Source organism: Lichenostomus cassidix, chromosome 5 (genome assembly GCF_008360975.1).
Source record: "Lichenostomus cassidix isolate B80296 chromosome 5, HeHo_3.0, whole genome shotgun sequence".
NCBI classification, from domain to species: Eukaryota; Metazoa; Chordata; class Aves; order Passeriformes; family Meliphagidae; genus Lichenostomus; species Lichenostomus cassidix.
In genome coordinates this window covers 4,279,466-4,297,650 of record NC_139486.1, presented here as the reverse complement: position 1 = coordinate 4,297,650, position 18,185 = coordinate 4,279,466, and the positions used below count along the sequence as shown (strand labels likewise).

The 18,185-nt window shown below is 46.1% G+C and overlaps 1 protein-coding gene across 4 annotated transcripts in view; it reads left to right on the top strand.

Moving 5' to 3' along the window:
• The window catches only part of ARMH4 (armadillo like helical domain containing 4), a 54,852-nt gene that overhangs the window by 20,935 nt on the left and 15,732 nt on the right, over positions 1-18,185 (top strand). For all 4 annotated transcript variants that reach the window (XM_085061042.1, XM_085061041.1, XM_085061039.1 and 1 more), the window contains exon 5: positions 1,077-1,331. In XM_085061042.1, the coding sequence (XP_084917168.1) occupies positions 1,077-1,331 (255 nt within the window). The remainder of the gene's footprint in view (positions 1-1,076; positions 1,332-18,185) is intronic.

The window sequence follows — 18,185 nt, the reverse complement described above, 5'->3', positions numbered from 1 at the left end:
GCAGCCACTTGTGGTTGGAAATAGGTTTGATCCAGTGTGGTGCTTCCTGTGCTGCCAGTTTAGATTCCAGTGATGAAATATGGCTTAAATATTTATTTTTTCCATGTCTTAACAGTACAGACAGTTTGGGAATAAATGGGTATCTGCTGTAGTGGAGAATTCATGGAATCACGGAATGGTTTTGGTTGAAAGGGACCTTAAAGATCATCTTGTTTCAGCCCCCCTGCTGTGGGCAGGGACACCTTGGACTAAATTCAGAGGAATTTCCTCATTGTCACATTGATCAGCTCTCCCATGAAGTGTTGGCTATGCTGCCTTCTTTGCAACACTTTCCAAGGCCAGGCTGGATGGGGCTTGGAGGAACCTGGGCTAGTGGAAGGTGTCCCTGCCCATGGCAGGGGTTGGAATGAGATAGTGTTGAAGGTCTCTTCTAGCCCAAACCATTCTGCAATTCTGTGTATTAAGTTTTCCTTGGTCATACCTTTGTCTGGCACAAATCTGTTGTGGCACAAACCTGCTGCTGGTGTAAACCTGCTGAGGATCCTGCTGAGGATCCATTGCTGCTGTTCTCCCTCTGCCAGCACACATCAGAGCAAGATGCTTTTCCTGGAGGAGGAACCATATCAGTGTATTTGGGCTGGAATGCAGCACTTTTTCCAGAGCTGGGAAAGACTTAATAAGAGTTAAAAATAGAACCAACTTACTGCTGCCTCCAAGATTGGAAATCAGGGAGATGGTAATTAGTTAAGCAGGGAGCTGTGTAGTTGCAGGTGCCCAGGTGTTGGTACACATGCACATCCTTGTTTGTACCCTGCTGTTAGGGAGCAAAAAATTACTGTATTTCCCACTAATTTGTGCGTCTGAGGCAACATCTCCTTGCTCCTCAGCAAATTCCAGCAGTGATGAGCTCCTCCAAATGAACCCCTGTGGGTGTCTTTCCTGTTAGAGAGCAGGAACAAGTTTGTTCAGCTGCTCTGCCTTTGGAGGAGCTCATCTTGGTGCTCACCTAGAGAGGTCTGCGAAATTTCTGCCTGGTGGGATGTTTCCTCATGTTTCTCTTCTGTCTCCCTGGCCAGAGGGTGAGGAAGAGGAAGAGGATGAAGAGGAGGAGGAGGAAGAAGAAGAGGAGGAAGAGGAAGACGAGGAGGACAAAGACATAGACCTGATGGATGAAAGCATGGAAGGTGACACAGAGCTTCCAGGCTTCACACTTCCAGGAGAGACCTCCCAGGAGCCCATGGCTGGCCTGGAAAACCCTGTGGCCCAGCTGGCTGGGGTGTCCTACCAGGTTCCTGACACCATCGAGTGGGAGCAGCAGAACCAGGGTCTGGGTAAGAGGAAAAGTCCCTTTTTTTCTTTGCTCTTACAGAGGACAAACCTCCTGCTCTGTGCTCTGCATGACATAGTCCCTCGTGCCAGGAAATATCACAGGCTGGCTTTCAAGCTAAAAACAATTGGTTTTTTTTGCTTAGTGTTGTCTTGCTCCAAGGATGGACAAAAAGGTGACTTCTCGAGTGAGATTCCAGGGGAAATTTCAGTTTCCTTTGCCCAGGATGGGTTGGTGCAGGGGTATTTGTCCTGTGGGGACAAAGTGAGTTGGGTGTTTGCTCATCAGCCCATTTGCTACTCCAGCATTTGTCTAAGTTGCACTTTTCTGGCATTTTTTAAGTGGTGTGTGGTCCAGCCATGGACCCTGTGCTGGCAGTGTTAGGACAAACCTGCAAAGCCTCTATAAAGCTTTATACAATTTATTCCCATGGTATTTACAGGCCCTGTGTTTAATGACTAATTTACTGCACCTAGGAATCATGTTTGTATGTCTGAATCCATGTGATGCAAGTCAAAGCTGGTGTGGGACAAGGCAGATCTTGGAAGGGAACTTGTCCAGCTTGGCAAAATGCCCTGGAATTGTTTCCCAGCATACTCAATTCCCAAGCCAAGCCCCATCAAACACAGTGGGAATCTTTCAGGTGAATTTCTGGGAGCTGAACCACATTCATACAAAAGGTCTTTAAGTCTGACTATTAGAGAATTAGGTGTTCTGAGAAGCTCATCAATAAAAAATCCCCTAAACTCTTTTATATGTTGTGTGTCACGTATATCTATGTGATTTCTATCACTTCCCCTGAATGTGTAATTCTGATTTAACCTGGTGGTTCTCCCCCTGTGATGCTTTTTCCAGCCTGCTTTAGTGATGTTGGCTTGCCCTGAATTGAATCAAAGATTGTGTTTCAAGAGCTCTGTGGGAGGGTTGATTTCCAGAGCTCTGTGGGAGGGTTGGCCTTTGAGGGGACATTGAGTTTGCCCCAGGACTGATCCCTCCCTGTCACACTAAATCCTGCTTGGAAAACACCCTGTTGGGTGGTGGCTTTGTCAGGTCTGTCCCATGTGTCCTGTTATCCCAAAAGGCTGCACAGCAGCTGTGTGAGGGGAATAATTCCAAGTCTTTAAAGGTTTCTGGTGAAGCTGGTTTCTGGTGAAGGGTTTCTTGGCAAGCTGAGTGAAAGAGGTATGTGGTGCTGTTGATGCCTTAGAATTTTAGCTTCTATATTTTTTTTTGTATCTCTAATCCTGTAATTTTTAATGTATAACTCTAGGCTCAATATAGGGTGCTAAGCTGCTGTTCTCTCCTTTTTAGATAAAACAATTCCTCTCTAAGGTTGAACCTCAAGGACACCTTACTGGCTCAGGCCCCAAGATATGTAAACAACAGTGATTTGGGGGGAGCAAACTTGGAGTAATTGACATCATCACCTGAAGCTGTAATTGGGGGATTAAACCTTGACATGCAAATGGACAAAACTTATAAAGTATGAAAAACTTGTGACTCATTGTCCATTTTTGGGTGTAGCCCCTGGGTGGGCTGTGACTGCCCTAAATGTACCTGAAGGGCTCTCATTAAATAGAACTGCTTTTTATTATGTTAACTTTGTCTAGCCTCTGGTTTAGGTAAGCCCTGTCCATGCATCACTGTTGTACATGGCAATGTTTGCCGTGCTCTTTGGGGTTATGGAGGAGGTTGTTCTGCATCAGGCACAGCTCAGTTCATGGTTTGTGCAGGTCTGGACTGGAGTCACAGCTGCATTTCCAGCTGCTGGAGGAAGAGGCTCAGGGTAGGAGATGCCTGTCTGGTACAGGAGGCAGGGAGAAACCAGTGACCAGAGGCTGATGCTGCTCCTCAGACCCCAAGGCCATCTTGCCAAAATTTTCAGACATGGAATAAAAAGGCTATGTGGCAAAAGGCAGGATTCTTCTCCCTAACTTGTGTTTTGTTGACTTCCATGCAAACTGGAGGAGACCCTGTGAAGTCTAAGTTGGGTCAGCATCAGAGTGATGAGTCTGAGCACCTGAAGGACTAGGCAGAGGTGGATTTTGGTGTTCCCTGGAAGAGCCTGGCTGGGGTACACATCACCAGCTCCAAATGGTTTGGATTGCCTTTTGTTTTAGGCTGTTGCAGTCTGTGCAAACATCCATGAGGGAGAGGATGAGGCTGGGGCTGAGTTCATTTTTAGGAGTTAGATGGGACTTCTGTGCAGTGCTGTGCTGGCAAAAAAAGAGGGGACACAATGGGTACAGTCTCTCTGCCTGTGACTCACCCCTCTTACTCCAGCAGGTGAACACTTATGTAAAGAGCCATTTGTTCTTTTCCTGTCTGGATTACCTCAGTGGCTCTGTGACACTTTCCTTCCCCATCTGCACTGTGCTGGTGCTCACAGTGCTCTGAAGGGGAAGGGAAATTATTTATGTCTTAGAGGCACAAGGAAAATGGAACTAGATGGAGATTGGAGCTAAATCATCTTTAAGATCCCTTCCAACCCAAGCCATTCCATGATTCTGTGGTTCTGTGGGAACCAAGGACTTGCATGAGCTCACTCTGATAATCTGAGGCTGTGGAGGGAGCTGAACCCAGGGGATGAGATAGCTGATTTCCTGGGAGTGAGTGGGGAATGGGAGATGCTTCTGCAGGAGTGTAGCCCTTCCCCTCTCCAGTTTGTGCCAGCTGGGAATTTCTGCCCAGTTTGCCAGTCTGTGGGTGCACTTCAGGCTACCTCTGTGTCCATACCTGTGTCCAATACCTGTGTCCATACCTGTGTCCATACCTGGTCCTGGCTGTGTGCTTTTTTATAGAGTGTATTTGGGAGAACAGGAAAGGTGTAAAAAGCACACTCCTTGTGTCAGCAGGAAGTGGGTTGATAAGAACAGAAGAAATCCCCCAAAGCAGGCAGGAAGCTAGAAGATCTGCTCCCATTGTTCTGATGGAGCACCTGGAGAGACCAGACTCACTGTAAAGGACTTGTAAAGCTTTAGATCTGCTGCAGGGGCTATTTTTCTTTGAAACCCTTTTTCTCTAGGTGATTTTCATCTTTGAAAATCCAGTTCTTTTCATTTTGGGGCAGCTTTGTAACTGCTGGGCAGCCCCTGGAGGAGCTGGGTGAGGAGCACTGTGCTCCTGCCTGCCTCAGCCCACTGTGGGTGTATTTGTGCATCCCAGGTAAATAAATCCTAAGTAAATAGTGCTGAGATGTGAGAAATTCCCCATATTGAGTGAGTTAAGGAGGGTTTGGAAGGGGAAATTGTTCTTCTTCACCCTGGATATGGAAAGGGAGACCTGAAGAAAGGGAACAGTACCTAACAGATGACAGGGTGAGGGGACAACATCCAAGCACCAAACTTTTACAGCTGGCATTTTCCATTTTTAAAAGAGTTTGCTCATGTGTCTTCCTCCTGGGGATGCTTCTGTCCTCTAGCCTTCAGAATTCTGACATTTAATGCTAAAATCTATAGCGCGGAGGAGCGCAGAGGTGTTGGAATAGCTGTTCTCAGGTCAGTTATTATTGAGTTTGCTTGGTCTGATGGCTGACAAGCCACAAATCCCCAGAGAGCAAGGAACTTGATCCACAAAACAGCTTGGCAGAAGAAGAGACAGTTTGGATTTTTGTAGTGGTCAATGAGAAGGCGCTGGAGGAATAGAATCATTAAAAATGTCAGTTCTGGGCAGTCAGATGGTCCTACATTAACTCCAGCTGAGCAAAAGCCATTTATAAGCACCAATAACGAGACTGACAGTTTTACAGCCCATCAACTGGCTCTCTAACCAGCAATATTTAGACAGAGTAAAGCAGAAAATGGGAAAATCTGTGCTTTTGTAAAATAGAATTTGACCCTCCAAAAGCTGTTCTGGTGGCCTGCAGCTCTGGGGAAGCAAGGCCTGAGTATGATTTGGGATCTGATTTGGTGTTCAAGTCCTTTGCCTTCAAGAGGTTGCCAGGGAAGGACAGAGCATCACTTTGGGACTTTTCTGCATTCTGGGGGAGGTGACTTTGGCATCTTTATACTTGTTTCTTGATTGGTGTATAGGTGGTGTGTGGTAGGCAAACACTAAATGCCTGGAGAGCATCAGAGGGGCAGGAAGATCAGGTATATAACTTGAATTTTCAGGGAGTAAGTAAAAAATACCTGATTTTTCCCTGCTCCTTCTTTTGTGATGCATTACCAGGAGAACTGCAGTTGGTTGAGGTGGGTTCAAACCTGGTGAACAGTTTCTGACCCTTTAGTTATTCCCCATGCACCTTAAAGCAAATGGTCTTTGTTGTACAGCTCCAAGGAGATCAAACCCCTCTGCTTCCATTGGTTGTGGCTTCTTCTCCCAGTTCTGAAGAGTACTTATCCTCTCAGTTCTGTGAGAATTCTTAATTTAACAATGAGCCAAGAGGAAAATGGCCCCAGGCTCCCAAGCTATTTCATGATGCCTTAGTGCTTGCCTGTGATCCACATCCCAAGGTGAAGAACTCCTACTATCCACAGTAGGTAACAGCAGGAGGTCTAGGGCAATTTACTAAGCCTTTAGTTTTACCACTTTGGGGCATGCAGTCATTTGTGTTGGGCATTTAAAATGTATGGAGTTGGTGTTTTATTCTTTCTCAATTTAGGGTCCACTTGGTACAATTTTTGTGTGTTTGCTGTCATGGTTTTGCCCCTTGCTCTGTGTTCATCGATCTGCAGTTCTATATTCCAGCTGAATTTACCATCTGTGGTGGCTTTTATGTCTGCTAGGTACCATTTTTTGTTCTCTGTTTTACCCTAAATCCATTTTTGTCCAGGTCTGCCTTTCTTTGGCTGACCCTTAGGTGTGTCCTTTGCATCCACCTGTTTATGGCAAGACATTATATATTATTTGTAATATTATTATATAATATTACAGAGCTTTAGCTTGTGAGATTTCACCTGAGTTGCCTAATTCCACAGCATTTGTGTTTGATTTCCATCTACCCGTGGAGGAATTGTACACAGGGGAGTCTGGACCATCCCTGTGGGTAGGATTTAGGGATGTAAAAAAAAAAATAAAACAGCACTTTAGGAAGAAGTTATGAAGTGTGACGATGTAATTCTCGGCGTGTAGGTTCCAAAATATAAATCATGCCTGTGTTTCACATATTTTTGTGGATAGGACATTAGTTCTTACTGTAATGGAAGGTCGTATAACTCTCTCAGGTAATGACAAGGCACTTGCATAATAAACACACTTTTGGAATGTGAATGTTTTTTTATATAATGGATAAAAAATATTTGTGGCTCTGAGCAGCTACTTGCAGAGAAAATAGCTCTCGTTGTATTGCAGATCTGTGGTCACAAATTACACTGCATAAACCATATAACAGATGCCTCTGGTTAATGATGGTGAGGCAGAGGAGCAGAAGGACAGTAGTGGAAGATGATGAATGTTTGAAATGTCATTTTTATAGGAAGATAGGATTAATGCTTTTATGGGCAAAAATAACCAGCATTAGGAAGGCAGGAGCTGAGACTCAGGAATTAGTAATATGTTCTTTAATTGCTGCCCCAAATGGATCTATTTTAGGTTCTCTTGCAGCTCGTGGTATTGGAACATCGCAGTGCCTTTTAATCTTTAATGCATTTATCTCCTTAATCACCCTGCAAAGGCTCATCCGTGTTTTAAAGGTGGTGAGCAAAACCACAGAGAGGCCCAATGACCCCTCTGTCTTCACAGGGGAGCCTTTGGCAGAGTGGGGATTTGAAGGAGGGGAATTAAATCAGTGCTTGCCTTTCCCTCCTGGAGGAAGGGTGCACCCACCTGCATTTCTCCCTGGAATGGGAGCAAAGGATCACACAGAGTCACCATCCTGACAGCAGGGACTGAGTCTGAAGGAATCCCAGGTGAGAGAGGCTGCAGGGGCCAGGATGAGGAGTGTGAGCAGCAAATTTTCCTTCCCCACATGTTCCAAGTGCAGCTGCCTGCAGCAATCCTGCCCTCTGTGGCATTGCCCCAGATGTGTTGATGGGAATTTTGTGGCACCAAGCAAGGTCTGGCTGCCAGACGGCTGCAGACAGAAATGAGCAGTCTCAGGAATCGAGATGATTATTTTTCCTGTCTTTCTGGGTGCTCCAAATAATTTACACAGTTCCATATGTTCCTTGCTAGCTCCCCTTCCTTCTCCCAAGCAGCAGTAAAGCTCCCACCATCAATCTGTGCCTAGCTCAAGTTTCTGTCCCTCGTGAGGGATGAGCCCTCCCTTTGGAATTGCTTCTTTCTTACCTGAGAGATTGTTCATGGTTGCATCTTAATCGTGGAGCAGACTCATATTTAATCAGGTTTGCCTTGTCAGAGGGAATTCTGCATCCTGTGAGCAGTGATGATCCTCTCTGCAGCTTGGAGTGACATTCGCTGTTTCAACGACAGAGCAGCTCCCAAGAAGGGACAATTCACATCAGAGGTGGCTTTTTCTCCTCCTCAAATCTAATTCCTAGGTGTTTTGGGGAGTGTGTCTCTTTAATATTCCTTTTTTCTTCAACCTGCTTGCTGCCTGCACAGCCCTGTGCTCCGTGCTGGGCTCTTGGTCAGTGCACCTTCAGGCGGCACAAAGTCTGAGCCCTGTGGTCCTGACCTGTGGTGTTAAACACACCATCTCCACGATGGGATGGTGAAGACACTTCATTGCAAAAATCCAAGGCTCTTAAACTGTTAGTTTGTTATGAGTTTGCATACTTGTGAGGCACAGCAAATGTGCTTAACCAACCACCACAGACCACTATAGGAACAGCATCAGGTGTAACCAACCACAGCCCATGGTGTGAGCTCTTATTGGCTCTAATAATTGTTTTACAATTCTGCAGCTTGTTTTTCACCTCTAGTTTAGCAGAGTTGTTCCCAGAATGCTTTTCTAGTTAGCCAAAGTACCAGAAGTGAGCAAGGATTTTACAAGGGCAGCAAGGCCTTCACTTTGCAAGGCCTTTCTGCTCTGCAGCACTGACCTTCCACTCTTTTGTGCTCTTCCCTTTTTCTACCCAGAACAGGACTGCTGTGCCCTGGGGAATGAGGGCAGAGTGTTTTAAAGGGAAGACAGGAACAGTGGGCCTGCTCTGGGAACTGGGATGAGGAGATTCCAACCACAGAGCATGAACCCCTAATGAGCTGGAGCTACATCCTTCCTCTTGGAAGCAACTCAACTCTTGTCCTCAAAGCAGAAATCAAGACTAAGGGAAGGGAGCAGAGATGAGGGAAATGGTTTAATCCCCATCCCTGGAGGGATTTAAAAGCTGTATGGATGTGGCACTTGGGGACATGGCTTAGTGCTGGCTTGGCAGTGCTGGGGAAATGGTTTTTCTCGATCCTTGAGGGGCTTTTCAACCTAAACAGTCCTGTGATCCCATGGGTAAATCAGAGGATTGCAAGGTGTCATGGTGATTCCCAGCTCAATTATCAGGAACAGCTGACACAAAGCTCTTGCTCAAATAATCAGGCTGATGTTTTATCCTGACATTTTTGCTGGAGTGTATTGGGAAACAGCAGCACTAAAACATCCTTGGATACATTACTTTGAAATACCAGCCCTTCAACAAAGTTTATGCATCCAGTTAAACCTGTGTCAGAGGAAGACTAAGGCCATTTGTTACCAGCCCTTAACTGCTGCCTCCAGGGACTGGGGGAGGATTTAGAAGCATTTTCTCAGTTTTGGCTCAGCCTTCCCTCTCCCTGCCCACGGAGAAGATGGAATCCCATCAGACAAGGTGTTAAACTGAACTCACTGGCTATTGGAGGGAGGAGTGAAGAGGTCCTGTCTCATTTCTCCTTTTTCTTCAGTTTGGAGAGAGTTGGCATGAAGGCATGGAGAAATTGTCCACCAGTTTGTGGGAGGAGAGAGGGAATTTTGGTCACCTTGGCTGATGTGGTTGGTGTGAGAGGTCTCAGTGACTGGGGGAAGTTTCTGATGGATGGTGGGACACATGGATGAATCCAAGGCTGAGGGCTCCTTCCAGTCCTGCCTGCCCTAATCCTCCCTACCCTGCCAGGCAAAAATTCCCTGAATTACCTGCAGCTTCGGTGGTGGAAATGTCTGTCTGCCAGCTCAGGTCAGGATGTCTTGGGTGACATCTGTGTGCAGAGAGCATTGGGGAACCTTTGCTAAAGGTAATCCTTCACCAAAAGGGTTGTCAAGCTTTGGAACAGGCTGCCCAGGGAAATGGTGAAGTCACCAGCCCTGGAAGTGTTCAAAAAACATGTGGCTATGGCTGTTGAGGACATGGTTTAGTGGTGAACATGGTGGTGGGGTTGGGTTGGTGGTTGGGCTTGATGATCTTTGACATCTTTTCTAGCCTTAGTGATTCCATGGAGTTCTCCCTCCCTGGCTTGCTGGGTAGCACAGAAGGGCAGCCTACAGCAGCACCAGGCTCCTGGGCTTTTCCAGCACAGCAAAACTCCTAAAAGGCTTTCTGCTGCACCTCCAGGTGCTCTTGATGGCCCAAGAAAGCAAAGTTGGAAAACTCAAGCACATGTCTGAGTGTTTCTGACCTTCCCCAGCTGTCTGCCTCTATCCATCTGTTTGACACATCCTTTAAAGTTAAGATGTGTCTACCTTGGAGCATGACTTTGCATTTGCTGCTCCAGGTAATTTATCTTGGTTTTTTTTGCCTGGATTCAAGGATAAGGTCCATTAGCCTGCACAGAGCTCCGTGCTCCAAAGGCTGGGCTGCATCTGCTGCCCAAGCACCATCTGGGTTCCTGCACAGCATGGTGAGGCAGGAATCCTTCTAGGCTGTCAGCTGCCGTGGACTGCCTGTCCCCTTGCCTGTCAGCCCTGCTGAAATATAAATCATGGTGCCTTTGCTCTCTTTTTAATCTGCAGTAATCCTTCTCCTTTCCCATCCCTGCAGTTCCATGTGTCACTTCTCAGTGTGCTTTGCCTGTTGTCCTACCCTTCAGTTTATACATGTCAGAAAACTTGGCTGCACTTAGACAGAGTAGTGGTTTTCAGCCCCTTTCCCCCTTTGGATTTTAGCAATCACTTAGTTTGATTGAAGAACACAGGCAGGGCAGTGCCTTCGCTGGGTGAGAGTTACTCATTTTTCCCTTGTGTGTCTGTCTGGGTGGCCTTTGCCATGTAAAAAGAGGCTTCTCCTTACGTGGGAGAAATCACATTTATTTTCTAATAGTGATCTATACTGCAGTGCAATAATCTATCTGTTTTCATGGCATTAAAAAAATTGAGAGAGGTTCATCAGCCTTGAATTGCCTCTGTCCTTCTGGGGATTTACGTCAGAGGCTGAACTTTGGGGTTAAAATGTTGGCCCCATGGCAGACCTGGTAAGAGAAAAATGGAGGAAAAGTGCTTTTTGCAACAAGTAGCAGGGGAGAGAGAGGGTAATTTATTGAGGGGATAATTTTAAAATGTTCCTTCCTAATGAGAATGTAGATGCACTTTCAGCTTGGACAGTGCAAACCACAAATGACTGATGCTAAACCTGTCTCCCCTCTGGTGCTTGCTCAAATTAAGACCCCTTGAGAATCCAAGAAGATCCAAGTTCTTTCCTGGAAGGATGCTGTCTTGATATATATATATAAATATATACATATATATGTAGAACTTCTGCTCTGCCTGAGAGTAAGTTAGGAACATATATTGGAAATTAGTAAATTGCTCAGGTTTTTGTCTGACAATGAAATAATTACCTCAAACCTCCAGCAGTTGTTGTTTTACAAAGATGCTGAGTATCAGCATTAATCACAGAGAGGAGTCGATATGGTGAGAATTACTGGAGACTTTAGCTTTCTTTTTTTCTTTTTCCTCCCCTTGTTTTTGAGTAATTCTAATCACAGCCTCATCCAAGCCTGGGCTGCAATAAAGGTTTCAGCCAGGCTGCTCCCTGATAGCCTATCATTTATTTTAATATACCAGCAGCACCATCTGTGCTTGAGGCTTTATTAATGGGAAGTGCAGCCAAGAGGTTCTCCAGCCTGATTCCTTTTTGAGGCTTTTTTCCCAAATCCCCTTTTCCCCCTTTTGAGGAGAGATCTCAGTGTCTGCCCTTCCAGAAGCTGTGAGTGAGGGGATTGCTTTGCCCTGCTCAGTCCTGGCTTTCCTTACAACTACCCATAGGCAAAATCAGGAAAATTCTAAGGTAGGGTTCAGTAGAAATATCTTGTCAGGAGAACAACTTCCTTGTGGGTTTTGTTATTTTCTGTGTCTGTTGGAACAGGTTAAATACAGTCTCTTCTGATTTTTTGGTTGTAGGGAGTGTTGGGTAGAGGGTGAAGTATCATGTTTGACTCAGTGAGTATCCTCAGTGGAGCAATGCTCTCTGTTAGTTGTGCTCTCCCACAGCCAGAACATGTTCCTGTGGGTGCTGGTTAACCTCTAAAGTCACAGTTTGCAGTGACTCCATGGTGAGCCAACCCTGCTCAGCCCCATGCTCCAGCACAGCTGGACAGACTCAAGAACCTTGGAGGTGTTTTGCAACCTCAACAATCCTGTGATTCTTTAACTGCAGTCTGGAGCAGGAGAGGCAGAGAGTTCATTTAGCTTCTGGTAGGCAGAGGCAGCCAGGAGCAGGTTTTGCTGAGGTCTTAATGGAGCAGATAAAGTCAGAATCTCAGCTGGTAAAACTGAGCTTTGCTCTGGTGAATGCTTTGGTCCCACAGCCTTGGAGCTGCAGTGGGATCTGGGATCCTCCTCTCTGGGACCATGAGCCACTGTGCTTCAAGCTGAGCAGGGCTGCATCACTGCTCCTTGTGTCTGACTTCAGACTTTGCATCCTGACAGGCTCAGAGCCAAAGCCACAGTGGTTGTTTGGCTGAGGTTTTGTGTCTCAGCCCATGCCAGCTCATCTCTGCCTGGCTGCTGACAGGCTCTGACAGCTCCAAGCACACACAGATGCCTTCAGGGCAGTGCAGGGCTTGGGATGCAGACCCACAGCACTTCCAAAGGCACTGCAGGGGATTCTGTCCCCAGGGATGTCCCTGGAGCTGTGGCTGCAGCTGCTGGGAGCTCCTGGGACAGTGCATGAGCATGGCTTGGCACAGACAGTGGCACTTGATGACCTTAGAGGTCTTTTCCAACCTTAATAATTCTTCGAGATGCTGCGACATCATCCCTCCAAACCAGGGCAGGCAACCCCAAATTGGAGTCATCTGCAGGAGGAAAAGCACATTCAGTGGTACTAATTGACAGCAGCAGTGATTAGTTATTAAGGTTTGGTTAGTCACTGCTGTGTGGGCTCTGAAGATGAATAGGAAGGTTTAAAGAACAGTGGGACTTTCAGTTTTTTAAATATAATCTGAATGTGCTTCAAGTTCCTGCCAGCAGTTCCACTGGATATATTACACAGTGTGGGTGGGCAGGAGAGTTCCCTTGTCCTCATCTCCCTGGGATGAGCCAGGAGAGGTCTGCAGCTGCCTGGATTGCTCCTGAGGGTGCTGGAGTCCCCTCTGATGGCCTGACAGCTCAGGGGTTTCCCTCCTCTGCTCTGCACTGCATAAAAGATTGGATATTAGGAAAAATTTCTTCAATGTTGTCAAGCATTGGAATAAGCTGCACAGGGAACTGGTGATGTCCCATTTCTGGGGGGACTTAAATGCCCTGTGGATGTGGCTCTTGGGGACATGGGTCAGTGGTGGCCTTGGCAGTGCTGGGGAATGGTTGGACTAAATGATCTTCTAGAGTACAATTCTAAGTTTCTGTGATTCCAAAAGCAGATTTCACTGACAGGGCTCCCAGGTGAGGTGCTGCAGCCATCCTGCCCTGTCCCAGCCCAGGCAGGGATGCAGAGATGTTCCCATCTGAGTTGTTCCCCACAGTCCCTCTAAGCCTGGGTTTAATGCTCAGGGTAAATACCCCTGCTGTGTTATGGGAAAAAATAGGGCTTATTTATGCCTGGGTAAATAGGAAAGCTTAGATACTGCTTCTGAAATCCTGGAGAAAATCCTAGGGACAGGCAAGTTCCAGGGGGAAATTTAGGCTGAGAGTTGTTTTTTTTAGAGTGTTGTTTTTATTGTTGGTCCTATAACCACAAGAGAGTGAATTTGAATGGCAAACTGGGGACTCTTGGCAGAGAGTAGAAATTAAAGCAAAGCCTCTACTCCAAATCCTTGTGAGAGAAAGGGGAGGATGATAGAGTAGGAACAGTGGCCTGGAGGGATGTGGGGGAATAAAGGAACAGAGAGAAAAATAACAACCAGCATTTTGTCTCTGAATACTCAGTGCTGTTCTGCCCCTCTGTGCACCTGGGAAAGGATACAGCAGAGATGGAAGGGGTATGAGGATGAAGAAGGATAACCAAAAGGATAAAATAACATGAGTAACCAGAGGATAAGTGGGATTCTGTGCAAGGAATGACTGCAGAGACCTTGTCCAGAGCCCCAGAGTGCTGGGAGGATGTGCAAGGGGAATGTTCATGTGTGCTGTCCCATCCATAAACCTTCCTTAGATAAATGCTGTTGGTCACTGTTAGCTTGACTTTTGGTCTGGCCCAGAGTGACTGTAAGCAGAGCCTCATCTTCATTTTGTGCTGCTTTTTCATGTGTGCTTGAGCAGATCACTTCCCCATGCCATGCCTGAGTCCTGGTGTTCACAGATGGGACAATCCCAGTGCTCTGTGGGGTTTCATTCATTTAGGTTCTTTTGGGCAGACACTGACTCTTTCTGCATTGTTTGCAGAGCATTTATCATGTGTGTGTTTGTGTGATCTCAGGTGGCCTTTCAGCTCTCACAATAATAAAAATTAATAACAAGAAAGTCAATCTTTTCCTCCTGTCTCATGTTTTGCTCATAAAACGTTGGCAGTTGCTGGGACAAAAATCTGTATTGAAGTCTGATAAAGAGGGAAGATACTGGAGAGTGAGGAGGGGAAGTGTCAGCTGTGTTTGCCTTCCCTGTGAGCATCTGCCTTCAGAGATGGGATGTGGGCTCAGCTGACCCAGTACAACCATCCTTCTATTTTCTTCCTTTGGCACAAAGTTCCTCCTACAGCCCTTAACCACATGCCAGGGACAGAAAACCCAAAAACTCTCTGGTTTTGCAGACTGGCAGGGAGTTGTGACTCAGGAGGAGAAGGGACCTTCCAAAGCACTTTCAGCATCTTTCAGATTCACCAGGCTCCACATCAAACATTTTTACACTGAAATCAGAGGTGTGGCCTTGTCTATAATTTAACTGAGGGACCAAAGTCAGGCAGATGAGTGCAGACATCAGATAAGTCTGTGTCATCTCCTTCCCTGGATGAGGACTTTGCACGTTTTCTTTTGTGGCCAGACTGCCCTGCAGTTGCAGTTGCTGTTGGACTGAGTTAATTTCCCTCATGCATGATCTTATCTCAGCTCTTCAAGGTAGAAAAGCTGCTGCAATAGCACAGAAAGTCATGGCATTTCCAGCAAGGAAGCAGTTTGGCTCTGCTCAGCTTCCCAGGGTCTTGTTTGCTGTTCCCAGATACCAAATGGAAATTTTCCTGAATGCATAAATTACCTGTGGATTCCCAGAGCTGGTTGTGGGTCCAACAGCTCAAATGGAAATGCATGAGTTGTTGCTCCTTTGGTTTTGGTAGATCTGTTTTTTATCTCTTGGAAAATGACTTTAAAAATGAGCCTTGAGCTCCTGTATCCCTTTGAGTTCAAGTAAACGTGGACAAATGGCATTTCTCAGTCTGGAGAGGCTGATAAATCAGGATGTTGTGATCTAATGGTTTGGCTCAGTTTTTTGGGGCTGTCAATCAAACTCCTAACTAGGCTAAATCAGTTATTGCCCAAATCTGTCAACTGATTCATAATATTATAGGGTAAGGCCAGTAAATTATTATTCACATTTAGGACTAAATGTCAGAAGTGCTCTGCAGTTTCATTGTTTGCTATATCTACAGAGAATTTCAGATTTCATGTGGCCCACAGAGGTTTTGTTTGTGCTGTGGAAAAGGCAGCCTTTCCCCTGGGAATTCCCTGTGTGGAATATTTGCAGTTAAAACAGAAAAAACTGCAGCTACTTCTTTGGCAGACCAAGGGGTGATTTTGACAGCTTCAGTCTCTTTCCTTACTAATATTTGTTAGTCCTGCAGCCCAAAGAGCAGTTCATTTGTGAATCATAGAATCTTGTCTTGTTTGAACCCCTTGCCATGGGCAGGGACACCTTGCACTCAGCCAGGTTGCTCCAAGCCTCATCCCAGCTGGATTTGAACATTCCTGGAGTGAGGCATCCACAGCTTCTCTGGGCAAGCTCTACCAGTGCCTCACCACCCTCACCATCAAGGATTCTCCCTGACATTTAATCTAAATATCTTTCCCTTTAAAACCACAGTGCAATAGGCCACTACAAAAATGAGTTTTAAAAGAGTCCTCTGCTCATTTCTTCCTTAGGGTTTGTCAGGGACTTCTTTCTGTGTCTGTCTCTGCAGAGTTTGTCTTCCCAGAGGACTGAGACCACCCTTGCCAAGCCAAGACAAAACTTTCTGGCCCATTTGGGATCCAAGCAGCACCAAGTGGCTGTGAGCACTTAGATAATAAGCACTGCTATGCTGAAAGCAGATTAACCTCTGAAGCTTTATCCAGATAATGTTGTGAAGGTTCTGCTGCATCAAATTGTTTCTTCGTTATTTGGACAGATGATGGCAGCAAAATCAGGAGTTCACTCAGAGATACTCAAAATATCTTCTTAGAGCCACATCATATCACTGTCCTAATCAGAGAGTGGGCTCTGACCTGCTCCAATCAGGGTAATGCCCTTTCAGGGTAAATAAATTGTTACAGATTATCTTAATCTGCTTGGAGAAGCTCCAGATCTATTCATTTCTGAGTGGAAGGAGTGGGATGAGAGAATGCCACAGCACTGGGTGTGTGTTTGGGGCAGCAGCAAACCCCATGAAGACTGGAGTCACACAGACATTAATCACCCAGGAAAAGTGCTCTGTGCCACTTGTGAAATAAATGGGAATAGCAAAGGATCTGAGGATAAATTAACCCTTTCACCTGCAAAGCTGTGCAGATCTTGTTTGGGAGGTGATGGTGATTTTATAAGGTTCAGTGGGTGGCAGCAAACTTCACCAAGATTTTGGGATATTAATTTGTCTGTAAATCCTCACCCATAACTGTTAATAGGTGCTGCAGAGAAAAGAGAGGTTTTGCTTCGTAGCAATCCCTGGAAAAGCCACTTCACAGCAAGAAAACTTCATATATGGAGGTAGAAGCCCAGAGGGATGTGGAGGTGGAGCTGGTGCTTGGTTTGGTGTTTACCCTCTCAGGCCAGGGCACCTCTCTGGGGTGGAGATAAAATCAGAGGGGGAAGCAGGAGTTGCAGGGTCCAAGTGATGGTCAGGCACTGTTCCAGTCTGCTGCTGAGTCCTACCAGGGTGGTTTTGTACCATCAGCCCCAGGGAACCAGGTTTGCTCATCTGGGGGCTGAATTTGGCTTTGTGCTGCTTTGAAATGCAGAATAAAAGCACAACACAGAGCCTGCTGACAGCAGGAAGAATTTCTCTTCTGGGGCCACATCCTCAGCTGCTGCAAATCGGGAAATGGCAAACTAGGGATGGCAGTGCTTCTCCAAAAATCAGCCAGTGAGGTTGAGATCATGGAATCACAGAATGGTTGGACCCACACCTTGCCATGGCCCACACCTTGAAGCTGCTCATCTAGCCAGTAATCAAAATTCCTCCTTTTCTTCAAAGCATTTCCCTCCAGAGTATTTTTTTTTCAGTTTGAAATCAGCCAGTTCTCCCCATGCAAGCTAAAAATGGAGCTGCCTTTTCCACTTTTTGTCTGCCCAATGTATTTGTAGCTCCTTCATTTGGACAGGCCAGCACAAGACTCTCACGTTCTGCCTCTTCAAGAACTTTTGTCTGTCAAACTTGCTTTCTCCTCAGCCAATGTAGACTCAGTGAAACCTTTTTGTTTCACTGCCATCATGAGGTGTCTGGGTCATTATTACTGAGAAATACCCATGGAATTGTACCTGTGCTGAAGATATGTGCAGACTTTCCCTCTGGGTTTTTTTGCTGCCTTTGGGTCTTCATTTGGCTGTAAATAGAATCATAGGATCACAGAATGGTTCTGGTGGGAAGGGACCTTAAAGAGGATCAGGTCCAACCCCCTGCCATGGGCAGGGACACCTTCCACTATGCCAGGCTGCTCCAAGCTCTGTCCAAGCTGGCCTGGAACACTGCAAGGGATGGGGCAGCCACAGCTTCTGTGGGGAGCATGGGCCAGTGTTTTACCACCTTCACAGGGAAGAATTTCTTCCTAATATCTAATTTAGCCCTACTCTCCGTCAGTTTGAAGCCATTCCCCCTTTCCCTATCCCTCCAGGTCCTTGTAAATAGTCTCTCTCCATCTTTGCTGTCAGCTCCCTTCAGGCACCTTTAGGTCACCCCAAAGCCTTCTCTTTCCCAGGCTCAGCAATCCCAATTCTCTCAGCCTTTCCTCACTGGAGAGATCTCCATCCCTCTGACCATCTTGGTGACCTCCTCTGGTCCCACTGCAGCAGTTCAGTGTCCCTCCTGTGCTGGACACCCCAGAGCTGGATGCAGCACCTCCTGTCAGTGCTGTCAGCTTTGGATTCCCAGGCAGTAGATGAAGATGCTTGTTTATATTAGAGAACCGTTGTGAGTGCAATTAATAAAGCTGCGAAGCTGAAAAGTAGTTGAAGAGCTAAATATCATTACATAATGAGACCTTCTCCCCAGTCAATGATGTGAAAAATGATTTCTTGTGAAGAATAACAAATTGCCATGGCTTTTTACCCTAATTGTAGATGCTTGATTCTAATTTGTTGTTTGTCATTTCCATGTAAATGAAGAGTTTTAGCTATAATTACTGCATTTATGGCAAACAAGATATTATCATTTTCCAATGCTCACGAAGCATTGGCATGTTTAGAAATAGAAGAACTGAATAATTATCCCCCTTGTGCAGC